The sequence below is a fragment of the Podarcis liolepis genome (assembly GCF_965112155.1).
Source record: "Podarcis liolepis genome assembly, chromosome: 1".
Classification (NCBI taxonomy): Eukaryota; Metazoa; Chordata; class Lepidosauria; order Squamata; family Lacertidae; genus Podarcis; species Podarcis liolepis.
Genome location: NC_139554.1, coordinates 45,679,993 through 45,702,025, shown reverse-complemented (window position 1 = coordinate 45,702,025; position 22,033 = coordinate 45,679,993). Strand labels below are relative to the sequence as shown.

At 44.0% G+C, this 22,033-nt stretch overlaps 1 protein-coding gene across 11 annotated transcripts in view; it reads right to left on the bottom strand.

Annotated features, from left to right (window-relative positions):
- Window positions 1–432: 432 nt before the first annotated feature.
- The window catches only part of NUMB (NUMB endocytic adaptor protein), a 62,320-nt gene continuing 40,719 nt past the window's right edge, over window positions 433–22,033 (bottom strand). For 6 of the 11 annotated variants that reach the window (XM_083507840.1, XM_083507838.1, XM_083507831.1 and 3 more), the window contains 6 exons: window positions 17,439–17,513; window positions 13,282–13,422; window positions 12,555–12,756; window positions 9,432–9,731; window positions 8,592–8,741; window positions 433–3,898 (listed from right to left, as the gene is read on the bottom strand). In XM_083507840.1, coding sequence (XP_083363966.1) covers window positions 3,195–3,898; window positions 8,592–8,741; window positions 9,432–9,731; window positions 12,555–12,756; window positions 13,282–13,422; window positions 17,439–17,513 — 1,572 coding nt within the window. In that variant the 3' untranslated portion in view covers window positions 433–3,194. Of the gene's footprint in view, window positions 3,899–7,443; window positions 7,600–8,591; window positions 8,742–9,431; window positions 9,732–12,554; window positions 12,757–13,281; window positions 13,423–17,438; window positions 17,514–22,033 lie in introns of all 11 variants that reach the window. The other 5 variants (XM_083507833.1, XM_083507836.1, XM_083507830.1 and 2 more) reach the window with 1 other exon arrangement.

Here is a 22,033-nt window from a genome sequence, read left to right as displayed (position 1 = left end):
CCAGGTAAATAGGTTTACAATTGAAGCCTGTACCGGGCAGGAGTGCTCCACACTGCAACTTGCATTTTTTCAGGTCGCACTATTTTTCAGCTTTCAAATAGCTGAAGGCAGATATAAAAGAACCAAACTGTTGTGAGCTTCAGGGCTATGAACAGTTAAAAATCAGCCACTGTAGAAGAGTGAAAGAAAAATGCATTGGCATTTTATCCCAGAGATTAGTGTTCATAAGTCAGCCTTTGTTCTCAGCATCATCTGACTACCCAATGGGAACAGCTTCACTTAAGACTGTTGAGAACATGGATCTATCGCTCCTCTAAAAAAGCAGCATCTACAACACAGGCAATGTTTAGATGACAGAAACTATATGATCAATGCATATTGCCTGCCACTGAACAGCTGAGTGCTATGGGAACAATTATGTCACAAGTTCCCCCCCCCCAACTTGAAAACAAAAGTGCAAGCGAACTCAGTGCTTGCATATTTTCAATGCCGCAAGGATATGATAGTTTAGATTTCCTTGAAACGGTTTGTATTCAGAATTTGTTTCCTGTGGAAGAGGGAAGGCACACTCAAAAGATTTACCATATAAAAACCAGGCAAGGAATTCTATATTTATCCAATCTAAAATTGAAAAAAGAATCCTATGTAATTCACAGGAATTTTATAGATCTGAAACAATGAAAATACAATTCTCCGGAAAGACACAATCTGGGATTTAGCAGCGCAATGCTCCATCTGCACCACAATGGATGGTAATCTTGATACAGATGCACAGGCACCCTGTATTTGCAGCTTTAAAAACATGGGGGGCATTCCAGGTCTGGCTTCTCACAGCAAGGAAATGGAGTCAGCTCTGTATTAATGCTTTATAAAATGATGACACAGGTTCCTGAAATGGCAGAATGTGTAGTTTTGCTATGATTTTTAAAAATGCTGAAGGAGTACGCCAACGTTTGATTTTAACAGCTGGGTAGCATATATAGCTGAGGGAATCACTTTTTGGAATGTGTTCCTAAAATGCTGAGGAGTTGCGTCCAAATTCATGTACAGTTAGCAACTGCCTATTTACTGTGCAAACTTGCAAAAGCACCTTATGGAAATCCTTGCCTTATTACTTGAGGCTTTGTGCAAAAGTTCTATGGTTAACAACAGATTGTGTAGTTGGTGGCAGCTTTGTTAAGAGTGTGTTTATACTTTCAGAACTCATGACTAGAATAAGAGAAAGAGGTGGGATGGATTTGTACATAGGAGCAATAGGGTCTATTCCAAATTCTCATAACCAAGCATGTATTTACATTTGATGCAGTTATATTTTAGTATAGGGACTCATGCTTTTTCTTACTTTTTTACTGAATCTTGCAAAGTCAAAATAGCCTAATCATCAACTGTTTTCTAGTGACAATTGTGTAGTCAGGCAGAGTCCTGAATTATGGATGATGCCCGTTATCACAGACCATGCCAAATCATTTTCATGCTGCAGCAACAAACAGCTCTATCCCTGCAAAGGGATCAGTTCTGGAATGACAGGAATATGAATGATAAAGCTGCATAGGAAGCACAGAATGCTCTCCAGGGTTACCTCTGAGTAGAGTGTGGTAACAACCACTAAACAAAAAAGAGATTGCCATATAGTTTGGGATCAGAAGCAGGTACATAAAGAACCATATTTCTCAAACGCAACGCACAGAAACCTAGTGACTCTGCTCGCAGCATTCAGGAACTCCAAATAAAGCAAGAGCAAACCAAGTGTTCAAAAGTCTAAGTTCTAGTTTTAAAGTAATCAATTTCATATGGAAATGCGAATGGAAGTGGCAGCCTGCTACATCAGGCATGCGCCAGATGAATTCAAATTCAAGGAAGTACAGACACTGCAGGAAAAGGACAAGGAAACCTGCTCAAAAAGCCACATTATCTACTACCAACATTTATTTCTGTTAAAGCAGATTATAAATCAGTACAAATATATAACTTACGTTTGCTTGTAAGGCCAAGTTTTACGAGTAAAATTAAAAATGAGATGGATTTTCATGATTTGCTGAAGGAAGAATATGGAATAGCTGCAGTCTAGCCACAAGCTTTCACATAGAACAGTGGGAAAAAGCTTTTTTAAAAAAATAAAAAATAAAATCTAAATTCTATTCAATGCACATAAAATGGGTTCCTAAGTAGACCTGATTGTAGATATGATTACAGTCAACTTACCACAGTAGTGTTAAAACAGATTCAAGACAAGGAAACTGCAGCAGTATATGAAAAAACCTATATGTACTCCAATATGATCTAGTTTGAATTCTTTTTTAAAAAAGATAGAATTTACCCATTGTTTTTAAACCAAGACAATACTGCTCTTAACACTACTCTACTGTGATTTTTTTTTTGAATTGGTCATGATTCATGATTGTTGTTGCAATATGCTACTTACAATGATAGGACAAGAACAAGCTAATATCTCTGCTCCCCATTCTACTCTCATATTACTGACCGTAAGAATCAGTGATAAATCAATCTTATGTACAATTTTACATCCAACCCCCTTTTATACCTTTGGCAAGATTACTTACAACTCATTCCGCTTTTATTACCTAGAACTATTTAAAATAATCTAAAATGCATAAAAATAAAGATTTTGGCTTTATTTTATATATAATAATTATTGTGTTACTCAAAATGGAAGCTCATCCTTTTCCACAGACGGCATATGCCAAGCAGCTCTCATTTCTTCCCATTCCCCAGCTGAGCTTGTATCCCCCTGGCTGCTCCTCCCTCTTTCCCCCCGCGCAGAGGAATGGCTCGCTCACAGGAAGGTAGACAGATACCTCCTGGAGATAGTGGCGACTAATTTGCTTCTCATCTTACGAGGTCTTCTGAAGTTCTGTGCGAGGAAAGGGCTTCAGGGCTCATTTCCCTTCTTCAGCCCTTTTGAGGTTTCCTTTGCCATTGAAGCTCCCAAGCAGGAACGCAAGCGGCCCAGGGACATTTCCTAGATTTCCCAATAGTTGTGTGGTTGGGGCTTGGAGCGTCTCCCCCCACCCCACCCCAATTGTTCCCTCTCTGTATGCCCACTGATTCCATGGGGACACCAGCAATGGCGTATATGCTGCTCACTCGTCCCTCTGCCCCCTTGTATCCCCCTTCCACCCAGTCCAATTCCAACACACATACATACAGACTTAAGCACAAAGCCACGGGACTGCTTAAAGTTCAATCTCAAAGGTCTTCTGCAATTCGCTCGAGAAAGGGTTAGTCGGAGATGGGTTGGTGCGCTGCTTCGATTTGCTTTCCAGCGCCGCCCATTGCGCTTCAAACGGATCAACCTGCTGGGCAGCTGCAGGCGGCAGTACATGCTTGTCCTCTGTGGGCCATTTGGCAGCGTCCACACCGTTGAAAGCAGCCGACCCGTTGAGTTGCTGGGGAGGAGGTTTGAAAAAAGGACTGGCAGTAGCGCTGTTAGTTTCGTACTGGGGGAATGTCTGCTGCTTTATAAGACTAGGCGACTGGTGAGAGTGGGATCCTTGAGTGTGGCTTGCCGTGCCAAACACGTTTGCTACCATCTGGGAAGGGGTGATTCCAACCACTGGCACGCTTGGGGCGGAATAGGGCATTCCATTTGCGACAGCGTATGGCTGAGCCGGGATAAATGCTGGTTGCATGGGCTGGACCACACCGACAGGCACAGGCTGAGATGCAATGAAGGTGCCGCCTGGAAAAGCTGGGGCTGCTTGAGAAGCCACAGGAGGCTGGAGGAGAGGCTGGGGAGCTGGAGGTGGCTGCGGCTGCTGGGACCGGACAGTTTTGGACACCTCTTCCAACCAGCGGTCTGCCTCGGAGGGAGTACGTCTGTGGTTCGCCTGGAACAGATTCGGTGAGGCAGCTCCTGAGTTGGTACTCCACTCGGAACCTATGAAGGAAAACAGAAGTTAGGGTAAGATCTCAGCAAGGGATACGCTTCATCCTGTTTCTAATCGCTGCTGCTTGATAAAGGATCTAACAGGGACCTTGAAGAAGTTCCAGTTTCCAACCATAATTGGATCAGGCTGGTCAGTTTCATAACAGCAATTGAGATCACTAAAACTAATATAGCAGGTTTGATTAATCAGACAAATGTGAACTTGCACTTGTTCATCCCGGAGTTATGCCCAAAGACAGACTTTACAACATCCAGTCCCACTTTCAAAGTAGAAAATATTTACACCCATTCAGTTTCAGTAGAATAGCTCCTCATTCTAAAGCTCAGTAAAGGAAAAGTGCAAGCCGTGGTAACTGGACTACAGGAATGTCCCAGATTGCCAGCCCCTAGGCCAGGGGCTGTGATTTATTTTATTGGCTCCAGGAGCAAGAACTTAGAAATAGGCCAACTTTGAAAGGTGGATGGGGGCTATCCTGTCAGTCACATGGCATCACAATTGACAGGTGGGTTGCCCCTCCCACCAGTCAAATTACAGATGGGAGAAACTGCTGCAAAGAGCACCCAATTGCTCTCTTGAGTCCAGCACTAACTGGGATCACCCCTTCCTCGAATAGAAGGAATGAACCTGCTTACCACTGAGTTTGGGTGCACCTGCGCTGCAGGCAGCTCTCTGATATGCTTGACTCAGAATAATCACGCAGATGATTGATGCTCAATGCTGGGTCTTGGCTCTGCACAGCTAGTTGTCAGGTACTTTGGGCGATCAATAACATGGCTTTGGTCAAGCCCTGCTTTTACCCACATGCTATCAGGTATGGGTGGGGTATGACCTGCCCAAAACAGCATTGTGGATCTAGAGGGCCAAGATTGGTCTGCAGACTATAGGATCCCCACCTGCCCTGGGCCAAATGAAATGCTAATAAGGGAAGGAGGGTATAGTACATGGCATTCCAAGCAGGCACTGGGGAATTTATGCACCCCACTTTGGAATCAGGGAGATTACCAAACATGATGTGCAATGGCCCAATCGCCAATTACAAGCCTGAGTGTGTGATATCTGTACTGACTGCTAAATAAATAAACTCTATGACTCAGAATTCATCATTTGCAAAACTGGCATGATAGTTTGAAACTGTACTTACTGACAGCTTGTTGCTTTCGTTCTTTCCCTTCCTTCACTTATACTCCTTGCTTACGCTTTCTACGCAATTCAGTCTGTTAACCTCTGTCTAATTGCTCTGTAATATTCAATACTTAACATTTCAGTTTCTTTTAACTTGTTTCAACTTAATACTTCTTTTCTGGATCATGCCTTATTCCCACCCTCTTCTCTGCAAAGGCTAAACCCCTGCCTCCTCCCTCTATTGAGTTTCTTTACTCTTTAATCTGAAAGGCCATATTACTATTGTCCAACAACCCCCAACTTAAGCAGATTTTGATGCTTCACCTTGGAGCTGCTTCTGGGTCTTTCCTTCCAACTATTTATTTTCATTAATTTTGTTACATTTGTATCCTGCCTTCCTTCCATTGTGAGTCCAAGGCAGTGTATATCTGGTTCCCGGGCTGTTATCCATCCAGGCACTGACCAGACCCAGGCCTACTTATCTTTGGCAAGATGGTGGCCTCATGTGCCATCAGATGAGAAGCTATAGCTCAGTGGTAAAACTTGTATGCTTGGCTCCATAAAACATGAAGTTCTGCCCCTGCCTTCTGGCTTACAGAACCTCAGATAGCATTGTAGGGTTCTGAAAGGTCTCTGCTTCAAATCCAGTCCTGCTGGATCTGACCAAAGACCCCTCTAGTCTCACAGAGGCCAACCAGATGCCTGTGGAAAGCCTACAACCAGGTTCTGAGTGCAACAGTGCTCTCCCCATGTGTTATTCCCAGAAACTGTTATTCAGAGGCACACTGCCTTCAACAGTGGAGGCAGTAACTATGAACATCTATTGACTAAAAAAAGGGTGTACAGATTTGGCTTGGCTCAGTAGTCAGCCACTGCTGGACTTCACCACTGATTCTTCACTTTGCCCAAGTCCTCTACATATGCCAGAGGATTCTGGGTAGGTCACATGTTGCTCTGTAGTTTAGAGAAGGAGCAGCACAAGTCTTATGCTGCTTCTACGTGCTCCAAAAATGCTTCAACACTGATCTGCGCAATAGGAATCTCATGCTGCACTGAGCAACAGGTGTTTTAGCCAACCAAAGTACAGTGTGAAAAAGACATTCCCATAAGTTCTGCGCAATTCATGGAGAACTTCAGGGAGGGACCGTTGTGCACATGGGCATCATGCTATGCCAAAGGTCTAAGCTACTTGCCCATGGTAAGCAGAAATGTGGAGGTCCAGCCAGACACAACTGGCACAACCAACCTGTGGCTTTCCACTGCAGCAAGGTACGACATACATGCATTTTTATGCCACTGGGAACCCTTGCTAAAATGCATGCATACATGCATTCAAGACTGTACGGATGTTTGGGAAGTACTGGTATGCAAACAGTGATCCTGTCTGGTACATTACATGTACAGCTGCCCCCAAATCAGTAGATTCATCCTTTGCTAGAGTTTAACTATGAGCTGCACTTCAGGGGTGAAGTCAAACCACTGTGTTAGCAGCACCAAAGTGACCTCTTCGGGGCGCAAGCATGGTCAGTGGGGATGGAGGTCCTGGGCTGCCCCCTCTTGACCTCGCTGGTATGGCCCAAAGGAAAACAGAGCAATAAATTTGGCACTAGCTTGGCTGCAGGAGTTGCCGGAAGGAGGCATACAAGGCGCCATCCAACCGTCTTAGGAACTCCATTCAGGATTTGTGTAGGATTTATGCCTTAGTCTTTTCTTCTCCCAAAGATATCCCACAAGGCAGAGGAGGTTTAGGATCAGTTTTCCTTCTCCTAGATAGGCTACCCTCCCAGATTGACGAGTCCCATGTGCCCTGCTACAGTGCCAGCTTTGAATTTACGAATGGTGGCAGATGTATCCTGGCTACTAAAGTAGTCTTGCTCCTGCAGTAAATTCTTATCCTCTCTCAAGCCATCTAAATGTTTCCCTAGATACTGAAGTAAAAGTACAAAGCTGCACCTCAAACATCCTTGAACACCTATTTATTATTCCTACAACTGTCCCTGGCTGGTGATGATGCAAGGGAGAGCCTTGCTGGTGGTGGCACTTCAGATTTGGAACTCCCTCCCTTCTAAGAGAAGACTGATGCAGACACAGTTGAGCTTCCTGCACCAGGTAAAGACTTGGCTATTTGCGCAGGCCTTTGCAGGAATGTAATGCCAGATTGGATTTTTTTTTTTTTTCAAATTGCAATTCCTCTGCCTTGCTTTATGCATATTTTATTGTTATCTTCTCTGGAATTGCTTTTTGTAGCAAAGAGTAAAACAGAAAGGCTGCAAATAAAATAAATGGATTCCTTTGCTTTGCCTCAAACCAGATGGCTTTGGATATTAAAAATCCCCAAGCAATGCATTAGATGAAAGATCCCTCTAATCCAGCACCACATATTTCAACACACAGGATCTGTGCCCGGTCTTACCAGAAAGAGTGGCTGCGGCTCTAGTTTTAGCAGCAGCTGGAGCAGCAGGGGCAAGAGCCCAAGGATTGGTTTCACGAACTGGTATTGCTGTGGGTGCTACAGTAGTTTGAGCTGGTTTAGCAGTAAGCACACTGAAGGCAGAGGCAGTGCCATTAACTAAAATGGGAGCAGACAACATCAATGCTGTTAATTCATGCAAGGCATGCAGGTGACTGGGATGTTAAAAATAAATGTATGATTTCTGCCAACATGCAACACACACCAACATCTCAGCCACTCTTTCACACTGTTAATCTACTGACATTTTCCACGATGCAAATTACATTTCCTGTTGACTCAAGTGTTAAGACAACCAAGAAATTTTTAACTATTTTCCCCCAGCAGAATGCAAATAAAATGACCTCCACATTTTATACTCAAATGTAACCCAATTTGTTTTTTATAACCTAATCAATACAGTTAATCTACTTCCTCTGCACCGAAAATTCAAAGCCATTAATTACAGACTTCTACTATCCTACCCACATGCTTAAATTTAAAGTGTCCATGAAAAACCAAAGGACATGAACTTCACGTTCCACACATTCTTACTTCTTCCTCTTTCTCCCCCATTTATTATTATTTTTATTATTACTTGCTTGACCATGAGCGACATTCTTACTTCCTGAGCACTAAGGGTGTGGTTTGAATTGAGAAAGTGTGCAACAACTTGGAACTGTAAAGATATTCTGGCTAATGAAATCAATTTCTACTCCACAACCTGAAATTCTAATCACAATTTGTCTTTCACCAAAATTCGTTGGGATTATTATTGGTCTCAAGGATCCAGTCTTAAGTTACTTTGAGCAAAGCTATCAAAACTTTGAAGTTGCACCTCATTTAAATCAACACACCAATTGTTTTCAAGGCTAAAAATGTGATCTTCTCTTTGAAACCATTTTATATAATTAGTTGAATAGTTTTGGATGGGCCCTCATCTTTCAAGGAAAAGGCTACAAAGCATATAAAATGAGCAAAGCATAATGACTTCAGAGACAAACAAGGCACTTGCAAGACACTTAGAGACATTAAAGCAATGGCAGCGGAGGAAAGCAGCATTGCATATGTAGCAAACACCATGAATGTACCCAAACTTAGAGAGGACACACCTTGAAAAGCAGGAGACTGTGGTGCAACTACAGTGACTGGTTTTGTCATAGGGGCAGAGGTGAAAGGGTCCTCCGACGGTGTGCTAAATGCATTTGTAATCTGGGAGCACAGGGAACTAATGCTATCCACTTCTCCTTCAACCTCAGGAACTGAAAATAAGAATAAAAATTGCACAGGAATGCAGTCAACTGAATGCACAGGGCACATTCTTCTCTCCTCCCCCCACTCACATGTTTCAAGGGCTATGCAATATTGGATCAGCCCTAATTTAGCAATATCTAACAACCCCACCCCCCCAAGTACTAAGTGTTTAATTCATTCCACTGTGCAAGCACATGAATTAAAATATGCCAACTTAAACCACAATGCTCATGGCCCAGACATTCAGACCATACATTTCTACCTCTGAATGTGTTCCATGTAGTTCAAACTGTAAAGGTATTTAACAATAGTAAATATTATTGGGCTAGGTATGTATAATACAGTGGATCCTCGGTTGTCGAGTGTAACCCATTCTGGAAGACCGTTTGACTTCCAAAACATTTGACAACCGAGGCACAATTGCCAGTCGGCAAAATCCATATAAAAAATGGAGAAATATGGAAATATTATACAGAGGAAAGTTTATAGAAGTTAAGGTCACAATGTAAGTACACTTTGGTGCAGAGCAAACAACAAAATTGGTGCCTGACACTGACATTTCAAGAAAGAAACAGTGAAGGTACGAGGGGCAGAGGATCACAACATCTCTTTATAGAGATCTCTCTCAAATGTGGTGATCAAGTGAGCTCAAACTGCATCCAAGTGTACTAAGGACATGGGGATCAATTTTGCCCTACCTGAGTTTTTCATGGGGAAGTCGCTCTTCCTCTGCACCGTTGAAGGGAGTTCATTTATTCGCAAAGAGAGCTGTCGTTTAAATGGGGACATCTTCTGGCTAAGAGCAGGGAAACCTCTGAACGAGCCTTGTCTGGCTAGTTGCTCTATGGGAGCGTGTCTTCGTGGGATAGCATGGGGGTTATTTGACTCTTTGTCAGCAGAGGATGCAACCTCAGCACTAGGAGAGGTTGGGGAACTTGGTGATGGGGCTGTATTGCCAGGTACAACAGTCGACACCGCCGCTTTCACATCAGTTTCAACTGCGAGAAAAAATAGCAGGAAAAAGTTAATACAGGGATATTGGCTAAAGAGACCTTTTTATCATTGGGAGAGATTTTTTTAAAATTAATTAAAAACAATATGGTAACTTCCTGGATAGATAGATAGATAGATAGATAGATAGATGATAGATAGATAGATAGATAGATAGATGGATAGATGGATGGATGGATAGATAGATAGATAGATAGATAGATAGATGCAAAATGCTATTTTTCTACAGTAATTGTTTTTTGCATTTTAATCATGTCTATTGGAGAGACAGTGCTTGGTGCAATTAACTAGCCTCTTAATCTATCCAGGTTAGTTTAGCAAACATTTCAACGATAATAATGACTTGTTATGAATTCCATTTTCCGCCTTCACTGCTACTGCTCTGTTGTTTCAAGATCAGGATGGGGCAAATCGCCTCTCATCTTGACACACTCTAAATGGGACTGCCTTTGAAGACTGTTTAGAAATGTCATTTGGTTCAGACTGCTGCAGCTAGGCATCTTATGGGGGTATAGGGACGTAGGACTCATGTTACTCCCCCTTTTGTAACAAATGCACTGGATACCTATTCCTTTCTGAATGCAATTCAAAGTCCTCATTTTTACCTATAAAGACCTAAATGGCTTGTGGCCAGATTACCTGAAATGCCTCCTCCTCCTCCTCCTCCTTCCATATAATCTTGCCTGAGAAGGTAGATCTTTCACAGAGGCCCCTCTCAGTGTCCCTTCAGGTATCCATAACATATGACAGGGGCATTTCTGTAGCTGCCCCCACCGCTGGAACTCCCTTGAGAGATCTGCACTGGTTTCACGGCTTGCGTTTAGGAAGGCAGTTAAAGCTGCTACTTTTAATCAAGATTTTAAGCCCTCTGAAATACTCTGCTGTGGGTTTGGTTGTTTGCTATTGTTTATGCTCGAATTCACTACAAATGGCCCTCTAGAGCTGGATTTAAGTCTTTTATCTGTTTGAACATTTCATAGACATCACACAAAATAATAAGCCATTAATGAATGGCTTTTGCATAGCAAAGAGCCATGGAGATGCTGCACATTGATCTGCCAGAGATTTGACAGAAATGTATAGGGAGCAATTCAGTGCTTCGCTGTTTCAAAAATCCTATCAGTTTAAGCGTTCTTGCTTTCCCAATGGAATAAGCTTCCCTCGCATACTGTATTGCAGTTTGCCCCAGTCCCCCCCACAAACAAGCCAATTTGGGGTGGGTGGGCAAGGAGTGGAGAGAAGGGGAAAGCCCCCATTGCAGTAGTGGAAGTCCCTGCGCAGGCTTCCACTAGCAGGACCAGGTAGTAGAATCTGGTCTTCAGTGTGTCGTTCCAGATAATGAAACTAAAATTGCAAACATCTTATCAGAATATTGTGTTCTACATTAAGCATTTTCCAGGCATATTTGAATTAAATGTGGTGAAATAAGCAACAGTACGCCAAGATATGGGACAGAGAAGCTCATTTAAATGATTTGTTCGAGAATAGCTCCAAGACTTCTTCCACTTCTTAATTTACACACTTCCCAACTGTATTGGTGCCTATGCCCCACATACCTCTAAAGGAAACTAACAATTTTAGTCATTATTTAAAGGGCTGGGTGGGGGGAACCTAATATGTAGGGGGCAAATACATTTCTACGAAGTCAAGAGTGAAAATATACCGTAATTTTCGCCCCATAGGACACACTTTTCCCCCTCCAAAAATGAAGGGGAAATGTGTGTGCGTCCTATGGGGCAAATGCAGGCTTTCGCTGAAGCCTGGAGAGTGAGAGGCATCGGTGTGCACCGACCCCTCTCGCTCTCCAGACTTCAGGAAGCTATCCACAAGCCTTGCCAGCCCAGCGGGAGTTCCCGCTGGGTGCGCGAGGCTTGGGGCGGCAGCCGGCCGCCCGAAGCACGCGGAGCCCTCCGGAGGGCTCCCCATGCTTCGGGCGAGTGTCCGCAAGCCTTGCGCGCCCGGCGGGAGGTCCCGCCGGGCGCGCAAGGCTTGGGGCGGCAGCCTGTCACCCAAAGCACGGGGAGCCCTCCAGAGGGCGCCCCGTGCTTCGGGCAGGTGTGCGCAAGGCTTGGGGCGGCAGCCGCGGCGGGGGGGGGGAATAATTTTTTTTTATTCATTTCCCCCCCCCAAAAAAACCGAGGTGCGTCCTATGGGCCGGTGCGCCCTATAGGACGAAAAATACGGTAAGTGTACTAAAAGATTATCTGCTCTATCTTGTCATGAAGATGCAACCATTGTTTGAGAGTCTATGTGTTAAGACAGCTTCTATTCTTAACCAACTAGGTAAATCATTATTACTTTTTCCAAGATCACTGGCTCTGAAGTGTTGCAGGCCATGAAATCTGCAGGTGCTCTTTTAGTAATTAAGAAACCAAAGTATTAGACTAGGAGTGGCAAAATTTTGGCCCTCCAGAGATCGCTGAACTACAAGTCCTACCTGTCCCTGCAAGAATGGCCAAATGGCAACGGATGATGGAAGTTGTAGCACAGCCCTTTCTAGAGGGTCAAAGGTTCTCCATGCCTATATTAGACAAATCAAGCTCAGAAACACTGGAAATTAATGAGTTACACTAATCCCTCCTCCTCAATCTAACTCGCAGAATACACAACACACTATATCTCTGTTTCTGCAAAATCCAAAGCTCTCAGGAGCCTACTGAGGATATTTTAGGTCCAAAACCTTATCAAAAGGTATAATGAAATTATTTTGCAGTAGGGTTCATAATCTCACTTTTATTTAAAATGACAGGCCAGGTAAAATGGTAGTTTGAGTCAGCAGAGCTTCCCAATTACCTTTTGTACCCCATTACCTTTTGTGTCTTGTATCTGCCTCATGCCTTCCTCTCTTTCTGCTTGTTCAGTTGCTGTAGTAACCCTGAAAGATCCCTCTCTTGTGAATGTGGTTCTGCTGGCATCAAAGGTGGCAGTCACCCCACACTCCTTCTCTCTCTTTTGCTTTCGCTCCAAGCAGGCTGCAAACGCACAGCCAACTGCATGACTCAACCTCTCTCCCTGAAAAGATATTGCGTCATTTAGAAACCAAAATGGAACTACATATTTCCTCCAAACATTGCCAAATGATAGCTGGCACTCAGTGCAAGCTTCCCTTCTCTGTAAAAATTCTGGTCAGCAGAATTCAGAACTATTACATCCAGATAAAGCACAGGTTACGAGAGACATGAGACATACACATGGATTAGACTTTAAATATATATTTTAGCTGCCAGGTGTAAATGCTGTTCAGTCAGCTCATATACTGAAATATTGGTGCTATAAAATCCATAATGCAGATACTGTACAATTTTTTAAAATGGCAATTCATGCTCTGTAAGCACATTAGGTTCCTTGTTTGTATTAAGAAACATACATGATTTACACTAGCTACAGCATTTTAACATTCCAGTTTCAAATATCTGAGCCTGTTGAATGCACTGCTCTTAAATGACAAGATTGCCACAAGAAAGCTAAATTTCTCTAGACAAGTGACATAATTTGGAAATGGCCTCTTCCTTTTTTGTGATCCTAAAAGCAGCTTACCGTGTCCTTTACAGCCATAAAGCAGTGACATATCCAGCGTCGTGTTGTGCCATCTCGACAGATGTAAGAAAATGCCCTATCAAAATTCCTGTCCGGAGCACAGAAAGAAACCTTCTCTATTGTCTGATCAACTATAAGGTCCTAAAGGAAAAAACCAAGAAAGATGATATAAGAAATTCAAGTCATTACAGGAGCATGGAATATACCACACAGTACATTTCTAGATTTCCTTCTTCCCTCTATCAAATTAATACCAAAGTTGTACCTTTCAGTCCGCCAGATATATTTGCTTTATATATTTCCACATATATACTACATATTTAAAGGGGTGACTTAAAAAAACAACTTTGGCTTCTCTTCAAAGCTCTGTGCAAGTGTATCCCCAAAATTATTGTACTGATTTGAGATTCAATGTTTGGAGACCTGTACTAATTCATCCAACCACCAAGGGGCAATATTACAATCAATTTCCCACATGAGCTGAAATATTACCATCAAGCATTATAGAGTGTAGTAGCAGAGTTTAGAATAACAGCTTTAATATTGGCATCTTTAAGCTAAGCTGTTTATTAAGAAGCAACTGGCTCTCAAGCATCCGTGGCAAAGTTCAGCTGCATTTTAAAATAGTTAAATATGTAACATCAGCAGCTCTTCTAGAGTTTAGTTTATGGAAACAGAGGTCAGGTGAACCACTGGAAGCACAGGACTTAAATCAGGTGTGGGGGAACTTTGGCTCTTCACATGCGGCTGTAGTGCAACCCTTACCACTCCTGCCAAATGGCTCTGCTAGCTCAAGCTGATGGGAGCCAGAGTCTAACAAAATCTGAAGGACCATAGGCTTCTGATTCCTGACTTAGACAAAACTATAATAACAACACCACTTGACTTTCATATAAGGGCTTAAAGGGTAAAGGGACCCCTGACCATTAAGTCCAGTCGTGACCGACTCTGGGGTTGCGGCGCTCATCTCGCTCTATAGGCCAAGGGAGCCAGTGTTTGTCCGCAGAAAGCTTCCAGGTCATGTGGCCAGCATGACTAAGTCGCTTCTGGTGAACCAGAGCAGCGCACGGAAACGCCGTTTACCTTCCCGCTGGAGTGGTACCTATTTATCTACTTGCACTTTGACGTGCTTCCGAACTGCTAGGTTGGCAGGAGCTGGGACCAGGCAACGGTAGCTCACCCCATCGCAGGGATTTGAACCGCCAACCTTCTGATCGGCAAGTCCTAGGCTCTGTGGTTTAACCCACAGCGCCTCCCACATCCCCATATAAGGGCTTACGTGCATTCAAAGCATTTCACATACATCTTCAGGTCAAAAACCAGATATGCACATGTTTGCTAAAGATGCCGCTGCCAATTGGGGGTGCTGGGGGGGTATTTTGTCATTAAAATTAGTGGGGTGGGAGTGCAACCCTCCGCCTCCCTTGCCTTACCTCTGCTCTGCTACTTTTAACCCTCTGTCCCTCAGGCTGTCTCAGATACTGAAAGTTAATAAGGGAAGGGGGGGGGTCTTCAAGCAGAATTCTGGGAAGGCAGCCAAGAGTCGCTTCCCCTCTGTGCTCTTAAAAAAAATGCACACTGATTCTTCATCTCCACTTTACGATGAAAGTGGCAAATTAATGTTTACCAAATCTGCACACATCTGGTTTGGGCCCTCAGTAGCCCTTACAACAGCTCTATATTGTAAGTGGGGAGCTGAGAATGGGGGACATCTATACAGCAGGCTCACGCCCAACATTTGAATCATTAGCTTGCCAACTCGCATCTTATTCTCTTTCACTACGCAACACATCAAATTGACTCTGAACCTGCATGGGGCTCTGGACTTGCACAGTGGGTATTAGTCACATGTATAAATATAATCATTGCTAGAACAGTTTCCTTACGCTTCAATGTACATCATTTCCACAGCTGTCCCTGGGATGCAGCTGCCTTCCACACTGACACAGAGGATCGAGGCAGCAGAGAGACAGAGTTGTATCATCTGTAGCATCCCAAACAGTGCCACTACAGGGTATGATCCATCACAGAACCTCCTTATATTTGACATTAAATGGCAGCTGCAGCGGAAGCAAACCTGTCCTTGGTTGGCATTATTCCCCTCTGCAGACACCTCCATATATTACTACTTTTTAAAAAAGGGAGGAGCAGGGAGCAAAGAACATAGGTGACCCCCAGCCTACTAGAGTCACTGGCAAGACTCCCGCTGATCTCTGTGTGCTTACTGGGGAAAGGGACAAGTTGGGGTGCCAATTTTAAAAGAATACCGTATTTTTCGCTCTATTGGATGCACCGGACCACAGGACGCACCTAGTTTTTAGAGGGGGAAATCAAGGGGAAAATATAATTCCCCCCCCCCCAGCCCCAAAGAGCAACGGACAGGCTGTGCGCTTCCTCTTTAGCCTTGAGCAGCATCTTTAGCCTTGCACAACGGGATGGATCGTCCCCGCTGTCCACCGGGGCTGGACTAGATGACTCCTGGGGTTCCCTTCCAACCCTGCAATTCTGTGACCTCGGAAGTTGTTGGGGGTCTCCACCACTGGAGGCTTTTAAGCAGCGGTTGGGGGACCATCTGCCTGGCGTTCTTTAGCTGTGATTCCTACATTGTGAGGGGGCTGGGCTAGATGACTCTCGGGTGGCCCTCCCAACTCTATACAGTCCTACACTTCTGCGGCAGGAGATCCACAGCCACTTCACACAATGCCCACTCCCAATTTTCATTGGAGAGACATGTGGCTTCACTATCTAGGTAGGTACCCCCCTACCTGCCACTCTTCCCTCACCCCACTTAAGCCGAGGGAATTCCTGCCCAGAGAAGCTCCCAGGTGAGGCAAGGGTTAAGATCTACCTCTGGTAAATGGCTTTGTATCCTCCCTCTTTCCCTTTTCTCTTCTTCTTCTATGCTAGTTCCTTCTCTTGTGTTTTGTTTAATCTGCTTTTATTGTATACTAAAATAAAAGCTGCAAAGTTTCCTTTTTTATAATATTCTCCCCCTCCAAACTAAAACGTTAATCTAGATAAAAACACTGATCCAGAGGAAAATAAGGGGGTGGAGAAAGGACGAAAAAAGAAAAAGAGGTAGAGATAGAGAGGTTTTAAAAAAGTTGGCTTCTTTAGCCTTGTGCAGCCTCCCGCGGCTGGAGAGATTGCGCAAGGCTTTTCTAGAGGAGGGAGAAGGGACTGACTGGCCGCGTCAGTCCCTTCTCCCTCCTGGGAGAAGCTTGTGTGTGGCTCTTGGGGGCTTTTCCTGCTTGCCTCCCCCCCTGCATTCGCTCCATAGGACGCACAGACTTTTCCCCTTAGTTTTTAAGACGGAAAAACTGCGTCCTATGGTGCGAAAAATACGGTAACTGTAACCCTCCTGCAATAAAATAGGATGGCACAAATATCACGCAAACATCATTTAAAACTAAAAATAGGATTGGACACATTTGGGTATTCAACTAAAAAGCCATATGCAGTTTTTAAAATATGCACCTTCGGGATACGAATTAGCATATAAAGCGATATACAAATCATTAATTTTAATGCTCTCCCTTCAGTAATGCCTTAGAGATATTGTAAAGATTGAAAACCTTGATTGATAATTAATCTGAATTGCACTGGCTTCTAGAGCCTTCAAATAATACCTTCCTCACATATTTTATTCATTTCTCACTGCAATATTTTATTTTACTTATTTTTTTAATATTGCCCTTCATCCAAGGATCACAGGGCAGTTTACAATATAAAAACACAAAAATACACACCATAACAAATGTAAAAACAAACAAAAACAACAATTCTCACACAGATTTTCAAAATCTTAGGATGCAGCAAGAATGAATTCAGATCAATCACATATCTGTATGCAGTTTAATCTCTTTCAGCTTTTCTGCAGGGGCAGAAAGAACAGGATGAAACTGTTGCCTTCTTCCTATTTATTGCTATGACAAAAATCCCTTTTCAAGCAAACAAAGCAAAACAAGAATTCAAAGGACCTAAGTTCACAAAGGCAGAAAAAGCCAAATAAAATTTGAGCCACATGTAATTAGCATATTTCATTCGCTGAACTAGGCCTGTATGAAGTTATTAACACCCTGCAATAGAAGAAGCAGTGAGAACTACAGTGATTATCTGTACAGTTTATGGTGGTTCCAAACCCAGCAGTGTCTAACCTTTGTTTTCTCATCAACAACTCTGAGTCCATCCGCTGAAACCCACAGGACGGCTTTAACTGCCTTCTTTCCGCTCTTGCAGGGAAGAAAAAAAAGAAACACAGTATTACTGCTGTGCTGTCAATAAGGCTGAATGCAGACTTCCTCTTTCCAAGAAGCACAAAAGTCAGTGTGCAGATGATATCCAACTTCAGTAGGAGTGCCCAAAGCCAGATATTCAGACCAAACAACAAAACCTCCAGAGAATCAAGCTGAAGCCAGCCTTTCAAGAACACAATGCAAAAGGAAGGGGGGAAAGAATAGAACAGGATGAGTCAAGTATGTTAATACATTCAAATAAAGGCAAAGAATTTGAGCTTAAATTCTTTACCTGTTTAAACACCAAATAAACTGTCAGTTAACACTGACGCTGAAGGAGTTACACCACAAGTAGCCTTTTTGCTGCCAGTTTTAGCAACAAGCATTCTGTCTTCCCATCACCCCAATGTTCTGTCCCATCTCTCATGCGGTAGCACTACCATCAAATGTGGAAGTACTTTACAGCAGTGTTTCCCAACCGGTGTTCCGTGGCACACGAGTGTGCCGTGAGACGTTGCCTCGTGTGCCGCGAGATGCCTGGAGGGAGGCGGGCGAGTCGGGCGGCGAGAGGCGGGGCGGCGGCGGCGAGGAGAGGCCGCGCCTCCTGCTGCTGCCTGGCGCTCCTCCTCGCAGCCGGCAGCGCTGCCTGGGCGCCTCCGCGCGACTCTGCCTCGCTGGGTTTGGTCTCCCAGCAGAGACGGGTCACACGCGCCCCTCCCTCCCTCCCTCAGCCTGCGCGGAGGGAGAGCCAGAGAGAGGCATCGCTCCTGCGCTCCGAGGCGGATTGAGCGCAGCTGAGAGGAGCTGCCGAGGGAAAAAACTTTCACTTTTGTGCGTCCCTCCCGGCGTGACGCTGCGCGCTGACGTCACGGGGCGGGGCTTTAATGGTGGTGTGCCGCGAGATTTTTTTTCAGTAAACAGGTGTGCCGTTGCCCAAAAACGTTTGGGAAACACTGCTTTACAGGATCGTAGTCAGCATAGGATTAGGGAAGTAGTTCCATTTCTCCTTGCGAAATGGAACTTTTGTCCCGTCCCCCCCATATACCCCCCATGCGCTCTTCCATATTGGGCAAAAATACTCCAATTTAATTTAATTTGGTTTGATTTGTAATAATTTGGAAAATTAATAAAAACAATTCAGAAAAAAGATTCCTGCATTGCAGTAGGTTAGACACTATGACCCTCAGGATCCCTTCCAACTCTACTATTCTATGCAACTTTCAAATGACCCACAATGTGTGCGTGTGTACTGTATGCATTCGCTGGCTTTGACCGGTCAGCTAAACTGGGGGGGGGGGTAGCTGAAGGGTCTCACAGCCTTCCTGAGTTAGAGACTTCCCCTGCATGTGAAGAAAGGCTCTGGAGGATTGAGCAGGGAAAACTAAGAGTGGTCCAACTGTTAAGAAGGCCATTTCTACACATAGTATAGAGGGAGTTGAGGGGCAGGTGGGGCTTATCAACCTGGAAAGGTAGCCCATCTAGCAGAAGGGAAACACTGATCCTAAACCTCCACTTATCTTCAGGAGCAGATAAGGCTAAAGAGTAAACCCTAGGACACTTGGATAGTGCCTTGTATGCCTCCCTCTGGCAACTCCTGCAGCGAAGCTGGTGCCAAATATGTTGCTCTGCTTTCCTTTGGACCACATCAGCAAGGCTGAGAGGGGGGTGCTCTTGTGGTCTGGGCAGTCCAGGACCTCCATACACACTGCCCAGGCTTGCGCCCCAGGGAGGTCACTTGGGTACTGCTAACGCAGCAGTTGGACTTCACTCCCAGAAGTGCACTCCATCGTCTCTCCAGACAGATGGATGCCAACAATTGTGTTTTTATGCTCTGTAAGACATCCTGAGTGGGCTCAGTTCTAACAGTTAGCCTATAAATATGTGAGTGACTTATGGGATCTTTTATTGGCTAAGCAAGATGGCAAATACTTCAAGCCCCAACAAAATTCCTGTTACAATTCCCATTCTCAAATGTCCCAGGGCTATTGCCTGAAGCCTGTTCCCTTCTTTGGAGATGCGGCAATCCCACTATCTAGGAGTGGGTTGCAAAACCCCTCTGACATTTTAGAAGGAAGCATACATATCACTATTCCTTTTTCCATTTCCCCTTATCGACAGAGAAGATCTCACTACTGATACCGGCCTAGGGCTAATAAAGTTCCTCACAGCTACCCTATTAATGGTTTGGAAGAGTCCTAGAGACTAACTCCACTCCGTGACACTGAGAGATTTAACCTTTTATCCTATAACATATAGCTTAGATTGTTTAACATTACACTAAATAACAAATGCTAAGATTATTGCAGCCATATTTTGACGTGATGCAGTTTAGCTGGTCATGTTCTCCACGTATGGTATTATAATCTAAGCAACATTTATGATTTTAAATACTGTTTATTTGGTATTTCCCATAAAGAAGGCTGATCGCCGAAGAATTGATGCCCTGAGTGCTCACTGGAAGGACAGATCGTGAAGCTGAGGCTCCAATACTTTGGCCACCTCATGAAGAATTGATGCTTTTGAATTATGGTGCTGGAGGAGACTCTTGAGAGTCCCATGGACTGCAAGAAGATCAAACGCATCCATTCTTAAGGAAATCAGCCCTGAGTGCTCACTGGAAGGACAGATCGTGAAGCTGAGGCTCCAATACTTTGGCCACCTCATGAGAAGAGAAGACTCCCTGGAAAAGACCCTGATGTTGGGAAAGATGGAGGGCACAAGGAGAAGGGGACGACAGAGGACGAGATGGTTGGACAGTGTTCTCGAAGCTACCAGCATGAGTTTGACCAAACTGCTGGAGGCAGTGGAAGACAGGAGTGCCTGGCGTGCTGTGGTCCATGGGGTCACGAAGAGTCGGACACGACTAAACAACAACATTTGGTATTTCAGTACAAAGTGTTTGTTGGGATGAACAGGAATGGGCCAGCCGTTCAGATTCATTACACACCTACAATTCTTGAGTTCACAGAAGAATACGCTTAGTTTCAGGGCAGGGGTGGTAGTGTTGGCATTAAGACAATTTGAAGTGTCATACTAGATGTGTAACCTGTCTCACCTAGATGCCTTAACAGAAGCATATGTTTAATACTTGAAGTAAGATGTAGCTATTGATTCGTAGTTTTAAAAATGAGTTTTTGCCAAAAGTACAGGATAGTACAGTGGTGCCCCGCAAGACAAATGCCTCGCAAGACGAAAAACTCGCTAGACAAAAGGGTTTTCCGTTTTTGCGTTGCTTCGCTAGCGAATTTCCCTATGGGCTTGCTTCGCAAGACGAAAACGTCTTGCGCTTTTTTCTTAAAGCCGCTTGAAGAGGCGCAGTTGCGACGGACCGTGCTTTGCAAGACGAAAAACATCGCAAGACAAAATGACTTGCGGAACGAATTCTTTTCGTCTGGCGAGGCACCACTGTATTAAGAATTTTTCTTTGATGGTTTAATAGTGGCCTACCGGAGCCACTACTTATTTCTTCACGAGACATGCAAAGAACATAGAATTGGACGGCCTGGATTGATACAGTGACTAAAATACTGAGCTAGGGATTCTCACTTTGAGATTCAACACTGCCATGAACTCATTAAGTGCTGTGGTATATTTTCAAAGGAGGTAGCCAACTGGCCAGCGCTCACAGCAAAAAATGAAAAAATAAATAGCCCAGTAGCACATTCAAGACTACGGAAAATGTATTGTTATAGGATTACAGGATTGGCTTAGATGATATTTTAGGTCTCCAAGCCTGTGGTTTTCTATCTGCATGTTAGGATTCTAGGTAGTGATTAGAAGTGGTGAAATCAGTTAATGACTCTAGCAAGCCTCTTAAAGATCCTTTTTAGTTGGACAAAAAGTGTGTGTTGTCTATAGTTTACTACCTAAGCAGCTATGACAAGAGAAACTGGTTTCAAGGATATAACAGTATTATTGTGTAAGCTTAATGGATTACCAAGAGTCAAGCTTCTAGTGAGGTGGACTCTAGCCCAAAAAGGTCTATGCCATAATAAATGTGTTAATCTTTAACAACTCTCTTCATTTCCCAATGTTATCCTAACAACAATCCTGTGAGGCAGGTTAGGTTGAGATAGTGACTGGCCCAAGGTCTTTTGTGAGTTTCATGGGAAATTTACTCCTAGTGTCCCAGGTCCTTGTTCATTTACAATCCCTCCACCTTATTCCACATTCGGGGGGGGGGGGGGATACAGAAGCGAATAAGTTGGAGGAGGGGAATAACCCCTTCCCATAGGTCTGTTATGACCTTTAAAACTAAGCAAGGAAGGAAGTGTGTGAACAGTGGCAAGTAATTCATGAGGAACCTTGCTCCTTGCTTGACATGTGAGGCTTTCCCAGCTGTTGCCCTTAACTTCTGGTATGCTGCAAAAATGTCTGGCAGCAATTGCAACTTTCTCACCAATTTCTCGATGCAGATTGAAAGAATCGTTTCCCGGCATAATCTTATAGTAGATGACACACAAATAAGTATGGCAACACAGACAGTTAATGTACAGAGAAACACAGCTCTGAATGGG